The sequence below is a fragment of the Acinonyx jubatus genome, chromosome B4 (genome assembly GCF_027475565.1).
Source record: "Acinonyx jubatus isolate Ajub_Pintada_27869175 chromosome B4, VMU_Ajub_asm_v1.0, whole genome shotgun sequence".
Classification (NCBI taxonomy): domain Eukaryota; kingdom Metazoa; phylum Chordata; class Mammalia; order Carnivora; family Felidae; genus Acinonyx; species Acinonyx jubatus.
The window spans coordinates 139245953-139260615 of record NC_069387.1 but is presented as its reverse complement, the minus strand read 5'-3'; the positions used below and the strand labels follow the sequence as shown (position 1 = coordinate 139260615).

Sequence of the window (14663 nt, the reverse complement as noted above, 5' to 3'; positions counted from 1 at the left end):
TCTGGGTCACATAGTGGATAGCTGTTGGACTAAGGTTCCCAACGCCCAGGAGATCCACACCTGGGGTCCTGTGCCTGCCTGATTTCACACGGAGGCGGTCTCAAGAGAGGAGGTCAGAAGTCACCAAAGCAGGGGCCACAGGGCGACATAAGCGCAGGACCACAGCTGCTTAGGAGGAATGGAGGCACTGATGAGTACACAGACCCACATCCAGGCCCTCAGTGACCAGGGAGGCCCTGCTGGCTGCCCCTGCTGCCTGGCTGGTGAGGACCAGGTGGCCCTTGGGTCGGCTGTAGGCAGAGCCTGTTTTACAAAGAAAAAAGCTCTCAACTTGCATCAGTTCTGAGACACTACTGCCAACGCGGGGCGGGGGCGGAGGCAGCAGTGATCCCCCTGCTGCCGGTCAGGCTAGGGCTCCAGGGCCTGCGGCTGAACAACACACAGGTTTGTCAGTAAGAATAATAACACAGCTTTTATTGGGAGTTGGGGGTCTCGGGTGCCCTGTCAGATTATCAGAACATTAAAAACGGACTCAACATAAAATAATCCTGCAGACCCCTCCAGGACAGCATGGCCTGGCCCTGCCCTCCCCGACAGGTGCACCCCCCCCCCCACCCCACCTGGCATCGCTGAAGCCAGTCTCTGCACCCCCTGTGCCCCTATCCTGCACGCCCATGGCCAGCCCCTGCCAGGTGCCCCAACTGCCCACCAGGCCGTGAGGGTCTTATTTTAAGGCAGTCAAATTTTGCAGCCTGGCTCAAGGCCGGCTCCCAGGGCCACTGGGCAGCTAAGACCCTGTCTGGCCAGTCCAGCTCCAGACCCACATTTGTCCCCAGAGCCAGGGAGACCCTTCGTTGTGGCTGGACACAAAAGTGCAAACACGTGGCTCTTTCCTGCGTTTGTTAAAAAAAAAATAATAATCAGTAAAAACTGAGGCTTAGAGCCTGTGACGTCCATGCCCGTCGTGGCCCTCAGTCCTCACGGTGTCTTGGGGCTCTGGCCCCTGGCTCCCGCCGGCAGAGCGCACATCTGAGGCCTTATTGCTGTGCGCGGAGCTGGACTCGCTGGACTCGAGGCCCACGTGGGGTCAGGCAGGAGAGACGCAAGCTGGGCTGTCCAACTGGTTCCAACTGCCAGCTTTACCAATGCAGCATTTATTTTAAAATAAAATTAAATTAAATTAAAAAAGACAAATTGCATCACCAGGTAGTTTTCTCGATTAAGGGCGCGCCACGGCTGGGCAGCAGCAGCATCACACGGGGCCGTTCAAGGTGGCTCCTGCAGGTGGTGGTGCGTCCATCTTCCTGCAGGAAGACGAGCGGGGGGTTAGAGCCCTTGGTCCCAAGGGTCCCGTCCGGTCCCCTTCCCCCAGCCTGACCGGCTCACCTGTCTTTTGTCGCTGTCCCCAGGATGGCTGCTGTGCAAGTGGATGGGGCTGCAGTGGTGATGGCCGCTACGGGCCCTGTTGGAACCGCCCCGCTCAACACAGGAGCAGCTGGCAGGGCAGCTGGGGCGGGACTGGCCTTGCCCGGCGCCGTGGTGGCTGCCACAGCAGCCTCAGGGGGGACAGCCACAGCTGGGGTGAAGGTTGCTTCTGCAGGTGCAGGGGAGGTGGGGTCTGACAGCGTGCTGGCGGTGCACTCAGCCCTGTACGGCAGACACAGGCTCCAGTTACCTGGGCTCTGGGTTCCAGTGTGGTTCTGCGCCGCCCCCCCCCCCCACCACCCAAGTTCCACAAACACCAGAGATCACCTGCCTGTCCACCGAGACCTCAGACCTTCCAGGTAGTGCTTGCCCTGAGCTGGTCTCTCTCCAGACAGCTCCCCACCCCCACCCCCCACCCTGGTAGGCAACATGCTCCCCTCAATACTTCCAGCGACCCTCACTAACTCTGCACCACACCCAGCCCACTTAAGAGAGCCCATGGGGGGCGCCTGGGTGGCTCAGTCGGCTTGAGCGTCTGACTTCGGCTCAGGTCATGATCTCGCAGTTTGTGAGTTCGAGCCCCACGTCGGGCTCTGTGCGGACAGCTCAGAGTCTGGAGCCTACTTCAGATTCTGTGTCTCTGCCTCTCTCTCTCTACCCCTCCCCTGCTCACTCTCTGTGTCTGTCTCTCAATAATAAATAAATGTTAAAAAAATTTTTAAAAAGGCAGCCCATGGGCCATGTGCCCAGAAATGGTCCCTCCTGTAACTGGAAAGGTCAAGAACCAGTGGCCTCAGGACACCAGCCCCAGTGCCGGGCTCTGGTCTTCACAGCCCTTCTTGCTGCAGCCCAGGAGAGCGAGCCCATGGCTCCTCCATTCAGCCTACACCTGCCCAGTGCTTGCTTCAATTACATATAAGGTCAGCTCCAACCGTACAAGGACCCCTGGGAGCCAGTGAGGGTGGGGGAGCCATGGGCAGCATAAGAAACGCCCTACATTAAAGCCTGGTGACCAGGTGTTGGCCTAGGTGGGCACAGCCTGAGGGCTCACCCACAGGCGGGCTGGGACCAGAGTCATGCAGGCAGCTCCGGAAATGGCCCACTTGCTTTCAGAACATAATTTGCTTCTCAGAGCAAAGCTGGTTTTTCGTCAGGGAAATTAGGAAAAGAGGAAGAGGCTTTGAGACTTGCAATGATTCTGCACTTTGAGAAGGAATTAAACCCATTCAAGAACCATGTATGCCTTTAACCCAAGGATCACCACTCAGGGGCCTGGGGCCCTGCCTCCTTGCCTGGCCCCGCTGGCTCCTAGCTGTGCCCCCTGAGGGACAGGCCTTGTTGTCTGGGGTCCTGAGAACGAGCATGCTGTGAGCCAGAGCTGGACCCCCACCAATGGGATGGACTGAGCCCCAAACCTGCGGGACCACCAGGGCTGGGGCAGCGGGCTGGGGGGTAGGGGGAAGGAGACTCCACGGCTGTTCCCACTGTCACACATCTGGTCCTTGTCCTCTCCTGCTGGGGGACTGCCCCCCCTCGCCCCTGTAAGCTTCGGCTCCACCATCACCTTCTCTCTCAAGTGCCCCACTGGCCCCCAGTTCCCTATTTTCACAGCTCCTTATGCAGCTTGCCTCCCCACCGTGCCCAGCCAGGAGGGGTCTGTCCATCCAATGACGGATCCCAAAGGCCTGGGCCTTCCTGTGGGTGAAGGAGGGATGCGTGCAGGGGAGCTTGCAGGGAAGATGCCCCCAGTCAGGACTCCTGTGACCCAAGGAGGTCCTCAGAGACCCTCCCTCCTGCTGTCTGAGAGGCCACGGCCCCTCCCCACCATCTGGGGCAGCCCCATCCCCAAGTCCCCAAGGCGGGACATTCAGTCCCTGTGCTCTCCCTGTGTGAAGAAGGCATCCCTGACCCCGAGCTTCCACTTAGACGAACAGGCATCCCTACCCCCCCACCCCCCAAAAGTCAGCATCCTCAGGGTCACAGGGCCAGCAGGGCATTAGGTGAGCAGAGTGCTGGGGACCTAGGGACCCTGCACACCTGGGGACTGACGCAGGCAGCAGGGGGGTCTCCCGGCTGGGACCCATGCTGACAGTCTCCAAGGCACCTGCCATCTTCTGCTCGTCCTCAGTGTTGTCGGAAACCACTGGGGGGGCCTTCCTGGTGACACACGCGTTCCAGGCACATGGGGAAGCTGGGCCTACTACAGGACAGGGAGCTGAGGACGGAGGGGCCGCAGGGCACGGCCTCAGGGTCCTTAAGCTCACACATGCATCTGTGTATTTACAGGAACTGTACAAAGGGGCTCTCCTCCCCCAGGCCAGGAGGGCCCCCACTTAGCCCTGTGATTTCCAACTCCCTCTCGGTGTGGCTCTGATACCCTGTGGAGCTTCCAAGCCTGTCTGATGAGGGGTTCAGGGTCAAGGACCCTGAACAGGCCCCAGAACGGCCACTGAGGTGGCACAATGCACCCAGGTGACCTGCATGGAGAAAGCAAGGCCTGGGGAGACTGGCCTGGGTTGGGAAGGCCCTCACTGTCCGCCAGAGGCCCTGGCAGCACAGATGGGTGCAGGCCAGTGACATGCACACCCCGAGGGCTACCCGCCCTATCCCTGGGCCCTCTGGGAGATGTGCAAACCCCAGTATCACCAGGGGGACAGGGAGCCACAGTGGGGTCTTGGCTACATCCTCCCACTGCCTGTGCTCAGAGCCCCTCCTACTCACGAGTCCTCTCTGGGCCCTGGGTCAGGCTATCCTGGGCACCGCCGTGGCCCGTGTCCACCGGGGAGCTGCACCTGGGCCCCGACTCGGAGCTGTGGAAGGCAAGGCTGAGCCCCGGCCAGGGAGATGCCACCCCCAGAGGCAGATGGGGTGACCTCCTGGCCCGCCCCACCTCACCAGCAGAAAGGCTGGAAGTCGGTGAACTTGGCCCAGCCTTTTTCCTCCAAAGCCGAAGAGCTGGGGGTGCTGGATGCCCACACACCAGAACCCACATCCACCGCCACTCCTGGAACCGGCACTGGCGAGTTCACCGTCTCCTCAAATACTGCCCACGAGGCGCCTGCTGGGGAGAGACACAGCCGTCCAGGCAGCCCTGACCCACAGGTGAGCCCCACCTGCCTTCACAGCCCTGGGGCTCCGCAAGAAGTGCCGCAGGGCATGCCTTCCCCGACAGGACCAGGGGACACCGGCCGGCCACCAGCCATGGCAATGTGGCAGAGTGACCTCGACAGGGGGCAGGGGGGCAGCCAAGATCTGGGCCAAAGCATCTGCTACCAATCCTGCATCGGCACAGCCGGGGGTTGTGGGGACACTGCTGCCTTCTGGAGCATCACCTGCAAGCTTGGGCACAGAGTCTGCAGACAACAGACAGCAGGCCCACGGCAGAACACCCCCGACCACCACCACCACGCACAGGCCAGGGCCTGTGTCCCTGCCCAAGTCCCCTGCCCAGCCTGAACCCTGTGTCCCCAGCATCTACCTTCTGAGCCACCCTCCAAGCGAGGACCTTCCTTCTGGGCTGAGGCCAGAGGGGCACCTGCCAGAGCCACATCCTTGTCTGCTTCCAAGCCCTCCTTCCTGTCCTGGCCTCCACGCTCCAGGCCATTCTTCGAGCAGCTCTCTGAGGTGTGAGGGCCCCCAAACCTGGGGAAAGACACATGGTCAGAGCAGCCACCAGCCAGCACCAACATGGGGTGCCCCAGGGTGTCCCCTCTTGTGCACCCAGAACATCGTGGCTGGCGTGGGACTGGGAGTGCACACACAGCCTTCTGGGACCTCTCTGCCTCAGGAGGCTGGAGGAGGACAGGTGGGCCTCACACCTGGCTCTAGCCGTCACTCGGGCAGTGCAGTGCGTCTCCTTGTCCTCCCAGATGTCATCCTCCTCATCATCGTCAAAAGGCTGGATGTGGTCACTGCAGCAGGCCTCAAACAGAGCTGCGCTGGGCTGCAGGCAACATCACCCACATAGTGGCAATGGCTCTGGGAGGGGCTGGGCCAGACAGGGGGGCCATGGGATGGGGGGTTGGGCTCCCGGAGGGGCTGAGTCAGACACGGGGGCCATGGGATGGGGGGTTGGGCTCCCGGAGGGGCTGAGTGAGACAGGGGGATCCCAGGATGGGGGGCTTGGCTCCACGAAGCAGCCCTGTGTCCCCATACTGCCCACCCACCAGTGTCCCCATCCGCTTCTAATGAGCATGGAGCTGTGGACTCACACTGTCCTCGTCAGCATCGATGCTGAAGTTTATCTCAGCAATCCTGTCGAAGGGAGCACTGCAGCAATAAGGGACATGGTCAGCATGGGGCCACCTGGGGCTTGTCCTGCAACCATCCATGCCCTGATGCCCCGGGGACGTCCACCTGTCCCCTTGAGTGTAAGTAAATGGGGGCCTCGGACAAAGGGGGCAGCTCTCCGTCCTGCCTCCCTCCTCACACTCACTCGTTTTCCACCCAGGCCCCTCTGTCCCTGGTCTGCACGGTGACAATCTGCCTCCCCAGAGAGTGTTGCAGCCCAGCCCCTCCTGCAGGCCTGGAACCTGGTCACACTGGGCAGAACCCAGCTCCTTTCCAAGAGGGACAAGGTGGTGGGAGATGGTGAAGGCTCGAATGTGGGGTGTGGTGACAGGAGGGAAGCACCCAGGTGACAGGATCCCAGGTGGGGTGGACATGGTTTAGGGGCCAGAGAGCATGATGGGAGCTCACTTGACACTGTCATCCTGGTCTGCAAACTCCTCGTCATTGAAGCCAAACTGATCCACGAAGGTGGCTGTCATCTGCTGGACCTGGTACTCGGAGAAAGCCTAGCGGGGAGGGGGGCGCAAGGCGGCCTCAGACGGAGCTGCTCCCAGAAAAGCTCACTCTGCTGCTTCACGGGGTCCTCCCAACCGGATGACATGCACGCAGGGTCGCGTCCAAAGAGCCTCGTTTACTTTAAAGGTCATCCACCGGGTCCCCAAGGGTCTCATCGATGTGGCTCTGGGGGTTCCCCCCTCATTAAGGGGCGAGGGCGCTGCACGTCTGGCCCCTCCCCTGCTTGAGCCTGGTGTGTGGGGACAAGCACACTCCCCTGGGCTGTTTCCCACAGCAGCCTGGCAACGCCCTGGAGACTGAGCGCTGCCAAGGGCGGGAAGGGCTGCCTGAGCTTGTGCAGAGCGGCCACACGCACCTGCTGCAGGGACAGCTCATTAGGGAAAACGCCCTCCATGTCCTCATCCTCACTCGAGGGGTGAAGGTGGTGGGTGCTTACCTGAAACAGCCAGAGTGGGTGGACGTGAGCCCCTGGGGCTGCTGCCCCCTCGCCCCTCCCCTTGGTGTAGGGCACACCAGGCCTCGGGAATCAGGAGCCCTCGAGAACACACTAGGGCTCCTGAGGGGACAGGGAAGGGTCAAGGGGCCAGGCCAGCTCTGCTGAGGCTTTAGGGGGCCACTGGGGCCCGAGGCAGGACAGGTCGGTGTTCAGGACACAGAGGCAGAGACCACTGCACGCATTCAGGGCCGTGTGGACGGACGGACACACACACACACACACACACACACACACACACACCACGCCCCCCCCCCCCCCCCCCCCCCCAGACAGGAAGGCATGGCCGCGGCACCAACGGATGCCGTGCCACGGGAACAGCTGAGCCCCTCACCAGGTCCACAGCGTTCCGGCGGTTGGTCTCTGCCAGTGTCTCCTCCACAAAGTTCTCCCAGCGCCCACGGCAGTCCGCAGGGAGCCCTGCAAGGGAGCACCATTACTTAGCCCTGGGACAGCGCCACTGTGCTCAGGCATGGAGGGCCCAGAGGGGACGCCTGAAGGCCACCGGAAGGGAGGCCTAGGCGGCCAGGGGTCCTGCAGGACCTCGAGGGCGCTCACAGGGAAGGGCCTGAGCTCAGCGGGCATCTTGGCACACAAGCCGACCTCAGGAGCCCCCAGGTACGAAGTGAGCATGGGGACCACTGCTGTGCGGATCTCCCTCTGCTGTGCGGATACCACTGCAGCTGTATCTCCCTCTCCGCCCATCCCCCCAACCCCTCAGTGCAGCCCACAGGCCTGTGGGGGCCTGTTTTCTGGAAAGGTCAGAGCCCCAGAGTGAGTCACAGTCCAGAGCAAGTGAAGACCACGGCAGAAAGCTCCTCGCTCACCTCACACACCCCAAACTGCACCCTTCCTAGGGAGCCTCCCTGGGTCCACACACCCTTGTCACAGGTGCCTGACCTCGGCCTGTTGGCCACCGACCAAGTACACTCCCCTGCTTCCATTCTGGAGGGCCACCCAGAGCTTCCTGGACTCACCCCTGGCGCTGTGCCACAGGGACCACAGCAGAGACTCCCTGAAGGGACAACCAGGCAGCCAGTGTGGCAGGCCCACCGGTCTAAACCGGCGGGGACCACACCTGCCACACAGCTGACCTAACACTGGCAGCACAGCTTCCTCTGCTGCACGATGGGGGAGGAACCCTAGCACCCCCCTATGCTCCAGGATCACGGCACCGGTGGGGGTCCTGCCAGATGGAGCTCACTCCTTTGTGCAAACACCATCCACTGCGCCCAAGCATCCCATGTGGGGCTGAGAAGACGGTCCTGGTCACGAAACTGGTGTGAACACCGCCCCCAGGGCCTTGAGGGATCCTGTCCTCTGCCCACCTTCAGCTCCCTGGACTCACTAGTGCACTCCATCCACCTGTCCAGCCCTGACCTCCCAGTGTCTCTCAGCACGCTGTTCAGGCTGGTCTGGGCATCGTCCTCCCCAGGGGAGCCACACGGGCCTTTCCGACCTGCCCACCTTCCTGTCTGAAGCAAGACTCCTTTGGGCCCTCCCGGCTCTGCTCAGGAAGCCTGGTGGCCAGGAGATGCAGACCACGGCCAGGATGTGAGAGGGCGTGGGTGGTGGGACCCCAGGTCGGGGCAGGGGTGGCCCTGGAGTCCGAGGCAGGAGAAGCCCAGGATGGCGGATGTCTCAGGCTGAGGGCAGAGGGGAGGACTGACCAGAGGAGGGGCTGCCTCTGCTCAGGTCCCAAAACCTGTTCTTCAAGAAGAGAGGCCACCTTCCCCAGCTCCCCAGACTTGTGCTAGAAAGGTCTGCAAAGCTGCCTGAGTTCAGAGACAAGCTGGACTGTGGAGCGGGAGGGCAGTGTTCGGGAGGGCAGTGTTCGGGCGGGACTCGGGTGGTCCCTGAGCAGCAGACACAGGAGAGAACTTGTTGACACCTGAGCTGCTGAGTGCAGGCACCTGACAGGGCTGCTGGGCACAAGGATGCCCTCCACAGAGGTCTGTTCAACAGAACTGACACCTGGGACCCAGGCCCACCTTGAGAGAAGATCCCATGTGGGAAAGCAAGCAGACTGTCCTGTACCAATGCAGTTACCGCCTGCTGAGGGGGGCCAGAGGGCAGGAGACGAGCAGGAGACGGGGGCAGGGGGCTGAGGGCAGAGGCAGGGGGGCAAGAGGCAGGGAGCAGAGTGCAGAGGCAGGGGGCAAGGGGCAGAGGCAGAGGGTAGGAGGCAGAGGGCAGAGGCAGGGGGCTGAGGGCAGAGGCAGGGGGAAGGAGGCAGAGGGCAGGGGCAGGTGGCAGGAGGCAGAGTCAGGGGACAGAGGCAGGGGGCAGGAGGCAGAGGGCAGAGGCAGGGGGCTGAGGGCAGAGGCAGGGGGAAGGAGGCAGAGGGCAGGGGCAGGTGGCAGGAGGCAGAGTCAAGGGGCAGAGGCAGGGGGCAGGAGGCAGAGGGCAGGGAAAGGGGGCAGAAGCAGGGGGCAGGAGAGAGGGGGCAGAGGCAGGGGACAGAGGCAGGAGGCAGAGGGTAGAGGCAGGGGGGGAGGCAGAGGGCAAGGGGCAGAGGGCAGGAGGCAGGGTGCAGGAGGCAGGAGGCAGAAGGCATAGGCAGGGGGCAGAGGGCAGGGGGCAAAGAGCAGAGGCAGGGGGTAGAGGGCAGAGAGCAAAAGCAGGGGGCAGGAGGCAGAGAGCAGAGGCAGGGGGCGGAGAGCAGAGGGCAGGAGACAAATGGCAGAGGCAGGAGGCAGGGGACAGAGAGCAGAAGCAGGGGGCAGGAGGCAGTGGAAGGGGGCAGGGGACAGAGGCAGGAGATGCGGCAGAGGCAGGGGGCTGAGGGAAGGGGCCGGGGGCAGACCCAGAATGGGGCTCCTGCTGCCAGGAGGGCAACAAGGGCAGGACAGGCTCACCTCGGATGACTTCGCTGATGTGGGTCTGCATAGGGCCCCTCTCCAGGTTCTGTACCACCGCATTGGCAATCCGGGTAAGGTGGCCCATGTTGCCTCTCCTCATGCCACCCGCTGCCCTGAAAGTGAAGGGCAGCATCAGGGGACCACTAGGTTTTCTTCACTGTGTCCATCAGGGCCCTGGCCTCGCCCCTGCTCCCAGCCCTCCCTGTCCCCCCCGCTCCCCTCACCCCGCGAATCCCACCTGCAGGACACTTATTTTTCCAGAGCACCTGCTACAGGCCAGCCAATCACTCCAATCTCACTACAAGGAGTGCTAATGAGGCAGACACCGCTCCTACCCCCAACGTAGAGACCAGAAACCGAGGCAGCCATGGGGCCTGCGTACCAGCAGGGCCTGGTGGGCCTCTGCCCACCCTGCAGGGCTGGTCCGATGCTGCGCCCCTCAGCCCACACGCAGACACCTCTGCCCTGTCCTGGCTCCCAGAGGCCCTTCCAGCTCCACCCAGAGCCGGCTGACCCGAAGGAACACCCACAGTGGGGCAGAAGAGGTTCAGAGACCCCAGTACAGTGCATTCCTGCCACGGGTGCTGACCAGCGGTGGGTGGCAGGGGAGGGCAGGGGGAGTCAAGAACGGACACGGGACTGGGACCCAGAGCCAGGCAGGGGCTGCTCCCCATGGGCAGTGGCTGGGAGCTGGCCTGTCACTGCCTGGCTCCCCGGGTCTGCAAACTGCCTCCCTTGCTGAGTTCTACACATTCTAAGGCCTGAGTCCTGGCTTCCGTCCACCTTCCCACCCCACGCTGCCAAGCACACACAGCTTCACGTTCAACCTCTCCTCCGTCACATGCGTGACCCAACACAAGGGCAAATCTTTCAAGCCCCTTGTGCTAGGAAGGCGTTAAATGCTCAGAGGGAACAAAGTCACTTTCGACCATGTTCTCTGTCCTAAAAGCCTGACGGTGCCCAGAAGAGGAAGCAAAGGTGGGCTCCTGAGTCAGTGAGCCCAGCCTGGCAGAGGAAGGGGTCAGGAGGGAGCCTGGAGGGACAGGCCCACGGGGAGGCCTGTGTGCAGCCTGCTGTGAGTCCCAGCCTCTGTGGCATCGTGGGCCCCTCATTGAAAGGAGTGAGCCACCCACCGCGACAGGCACCGTGTGCACAAGTGCACAAGAGTGACAAGAGCAAGCTGCCCATGGGGCTTCAGTGGTATTACGTGGGCCAGACCCAAGGAAGGACAGATGACCCCGTCCCACATGTTGCACGTATTCTGCAGAGGACACAACCTGGTGGGGTAACAGCAGGATGCGAGCCATGAGGTGGGTGAGATCAGAGCCCCCCAGAAGCAGCAGTGGGCAGGGTGGAGCGACGGCAGGGTGTGGGCAGGGCTGTGGGCAGGGGCAGCCCACACAGGGACCTGGATGGTTGAGACTTAGGCAATGGGAAGACCATCTGTGTGTTTCAAAAAGATCCCAGCTGCTCAGGGCGCGAGAGGCCGGTGGGGCAGGAGAGAAAGCAGGAAGTAGCCCAGATGCACTGCTGAGGGTTCAGGGCTCAGCAGGAGAAGCAGCTGGTGGCGGGGATGGGGAGACGGGAGGACTGAGGACACACCGTGAGTGGAAGGCTGGGGTCCCTGCTGACAGACAGGCCGGGTGGGGCAAGGAGAAGAGTGGCTCTGCCTGTCTCTCCTGGGCACCCTAGGCCTGCCCCTCCCTGGCCAGCACTTCCAGGTTTTCCCCACCGGAGCCGCACACCAGGCCCTCGGGTACCCCCTGCAGCTCCCGTGGGTCCTTACTGTGCGTGATCATTGGCTTCCCAGGCCTCCAGGATCCGCTGGACCAGGCAGCACTTCTGGAACAGCTAAGGGGACAGGTGACCCCAGTCAGGGTCTGCAGGGCTGCACGCTGCCCTCTACCCGACCCTGGACCGTGTGGGTTAGGCTGGCAGCAAGCAGGCACATCAGCGCAACGTCCCCAATGCCTCCCTACAGTCCAAACAGGAGCAAAGGTGCTGCCCGGGCCCCATAGGGCCACCCAGCTCCGCTCCTTCCCCTTGGCCGCCTCCCACCTCCTCTGTCCAGAAGCAAGGATCGGGCCCAAGTGCCTCCTCTGGCCTCTGGGCCTGGACGCCATTTCCTGTGCCTCTGCATGTGTTCTCGGACCCACCTCACACCCCACTCCATACAGGGCCTCCTCATCTGGGTGAGGGTCCCTCACTCACTGGTGTCAAAGCACCTGCCCCCAGCTGTGTACCCCCTGGGCTGCTGTCCAGCTCAGGCCTGAACGACGCAGGCCTCTCTGGTCAGACACTTGTGTCCCTCCTGTCTGAGCCTCACAGCCAGCCTGAGGGTCAGAATCGTCCCCACCCCCACCCCCACAGCCCCCAGCCTCCCCAGGGAAGCACGAACCAGTGGGCTCCCTGACTCAAGAAGTGACTGTGCCCACCTCCTCATGGCACCCACCCACCCGCACGCCTGTTTCCTCTCCTCCTCAACAAACACTTGTTAACATCGCCCTCGTCAGCTGTTTAGGGCAGAGGAGACACAGACACGGACACCAGGGAAGAGCTATGGGCAGTCCCAGAGGGGAGACTCCCGTGAGACACTCATGGGCCAGCATGGAAGTGCCCAGAAAAAGGCAAGACTTTCCTTTCACAGGGTCCACAACCCCAGAATGTTTTCCCCTGAGACTTCGACACATTCTCTTTCCTGCACACTTTCCTTCATGGCCTTGTCATGACGGCAGCAGACCCTGGGGCTGCATCCAGATGCTCTGGCCCCCTCTGGTGAGCGTGGCCCACCGCAGGGCCCGGCCCTCGGCTCCCTGGCAAGCAGGGACACTTTCTCCGTGACTCTTTGTCTCACAGTGGAGGGAGGGCAGCGCACCCACGTCATGGGAGGCTTAGGGGGCAGCCACAGTGCGGATATCCACACAGGGTGGGGCTCAGCTCGCAGTGACAGGAAGGGCGCACAGCAACACACAGGACGCTGGCTGGACTTACATGGTTCACCATTGTGTTCTCAGGGCGGCTGGCAGCAGGCTGGGGGGCCTCTGGGTCCCCGCTTCCGGGCAGAAGCTCCACCCTGCCCTCCAGTCCACTGGCTTCTGCCCTGTCCTCGCGGGCAGCATGGGAGAGAATAGCGGCTATGCATAGTTCCACTTGGAAGTGCAGGAAGTTATTCCAGGTGTACTTAAAAAACAGGTCCTGAGTAAACAGAGGACAGAGGAAAGTCCTTGGACGGGTTTTCTCCCGGCAGCAGGACCACAGAGGCGAGGGGATCGCTGTCGTGGTAGTGCACCATTCCCACACGCTGTCCCCTGACCATGTGGGTGGCCAGGCGGGTGCTGACGGTACCTCCTTGAGATGGTCTCTCTGTTTGGAACCTTGACAAAGGGCTACCCGCCCTTCTGTCTCATCAATCTCTGCTCTCATCTGAATACACCCTGTGCTGGGCTTATCTTTTTGTCCTTAACTTAGAAGTTTAACTCATTAATTTTTAGCCTTTTTTCTTTCCCAAGTGTGCTTCTCCTGTGGTATTCACTTTAAGTACATGATACACATTTTGCTATGTAAATGTTTATTATTCTGCCTTTACGATTTTGTCTTAACCCATGAGTTACTGGAAGTACATTAAATTCTCAAACACCCAGGGACTCTGTGCAGGAAGGGATGTGAAATCGAGAGGTGGACACTCCCCGAGGGAACCCAGTGAGGCCCAAACCCCAGCCAAGCCTAGAGGATGGCTGTGTCCTTCCCCTGGACCAGGGTGGGGACAGCAGTCTGCCTGTGACTCTCTGGTCCCGTAGGCCAGGGAGGAGGCACTGGCAAGGAGAGTGACAATGTGCCTGCCACATCGGTGAGGACGTTGCCGGTAAAATGGGGCAGCTACTACGATGACCTGCTGCCTCCTCAAACAGACGCGTAGAATTACTGTATGACCCGCCAATCCCACTTCTTGGTACACACTCAGAAGAGATACGGGCACACCCATGTTCACAGCAGCGTATTCAAAACAGCCCAAAACTGGAAGTAACCCAAGTGTCTATCGACTAATGGCTCTGGACAAACACAATGTGGTCACTTCACATAATGGAATATTAGTCAGCTTTAAAAAGGACGGAAATCCTGCCACATGCCACCACATAGATGAACCTTGAGGACGCATTGCTGAGTGAAATAAGCCAGACACAAAAGGCTAAATCCTGCGTGGTTCCACTTCTGTAAGGTCCTTACAAGAGTCAGACTCAAAGAGACAGAAGGTATAGGGTGGTTGGGTGGCTCAGTTGGTTGTGTCCGACTTCAGCTCAGGTCATGATCTCACGGTTTGTGAGTTCGAGCCCCGTGTCGGGCTCTGTCCTGACAGCTCAAAACCTGGAACCTGCTTCGGATTCTGTGTCTCCTTCTCTCTCTGCCCCTCCCCCACTTGTGCTCTGTGTCTCTCTCTGTGTCTCTCAAAAATAAATAAATGTAAAAAATATTAAAAAAAAAAAAAGAGAAGGTAGATGGTGGTGGCTGGGGCTGGGGGAGGGGCAGGGGCAGGGGATAGACTGCTTACTAGTCAAAGTTTCTGTTTCAGAAAATGAGAAAGTTCCAGAAACAGAGAGTGGTAATGGTTATATAACACTGGGAATGTACTTAAATCTACTGAATTATATATACACTTACAAATTATAAAAATGATAAATTTTATGTTATATATATTTTACCACAATAAAATAAAAGCAAAAAAGGGGGGTGGGAGACACTTTTTTTGAAGAGAGGAAAAGGAAAGGAGGTCTCTCAAAAACAAAGCCCTGATCCGTATCTGGGATTTCAGCACAGCAATGCCCAGCTGACTCCCAAACCCTGTAAGAAACTGAGATATAGTCAGTACTTCAGGCCTAGTTCCAAGGCTGCCCCCTTCTGGGATGAGAAATTTTTTAAATGTTTATTTTTGAGAGAGAGACGGAGACAGAGCAGGAGCAGGGAAGGGACAGAGAGAGAGGGAGACACAGAATCCAAAGCAGGAAGGATCCAGGCTCTGAGCTGTCAGCACAGAGCTCAACACGGGGCTTGAACTCCGGACCGCGGGATCATGACCTGAGCCA

The 14663-nt window shown here is 60.5% G+C and overlaps 1 protein-coding gene across 7 annotated transcripts in view; it reads right to left on the bottom strand.

Moving 5' to 3' along the window:
• Positions 1–905: 905 nt before the first annotated feature.
• PPP6R2 (protein phosphatase 6 regulatory subunit 2) overlaps positions 906–14663 on the bottom strand; it is an 83131-nt gene continuing 69373 nt past the window's right edge. For 2 of the 7 annotated variants that reach the window (XM_027070358.2, XM_027070363.2), the window contains 14 exons: positions 12577–12780; positions 11372–11436; positions 9583–9698; positions 7059–7144; positions 6587–6667; positions 6124–6221; positions 5637–5694; positions 5244–5368; positions 4904–5067; positions 4321–4486; positions 4147–4235; positions 3463–3625; positions 1387–1647; positions 906–1304 (listed from right to left, as the gene is read on the bottom strand). In XM_027070358.2, coding sequence (XP_026926159.1) covers positions 1253–1304; positions 1387–1647; positions 3463–3625; positions 4147–4235; positions 4321–4486; positions 4904–5067; positions 5244–5368; positions 5637–5694; positions 6124–6221; positions 6587–6667; positions 7059–7144; positions 9583–9698; positions 11372–11436; positions 12577–12780 — 1728 coding nt within the window. In that variant the 3' untranslated portion in view covers positions 906–1252. The remainder of the gene's footprint in view (positions 1305–1386; positions 1648–3462; positions 3626–4146; positions 4236–4320; positions 4487–4903; positions 5068–5243; positions 5369–5636; positions 5695–6123; positions 6222–6586; positions 6668–7058; positions 7145–9582; positions 9699–11371; positions 11437–12576; positions 12781–14663) is intronic. The other 5 variants (XM_027070359.2, XM_027070360.2, XR_008288937.1 and 2 more) reach the window with 5 other exon arrangements.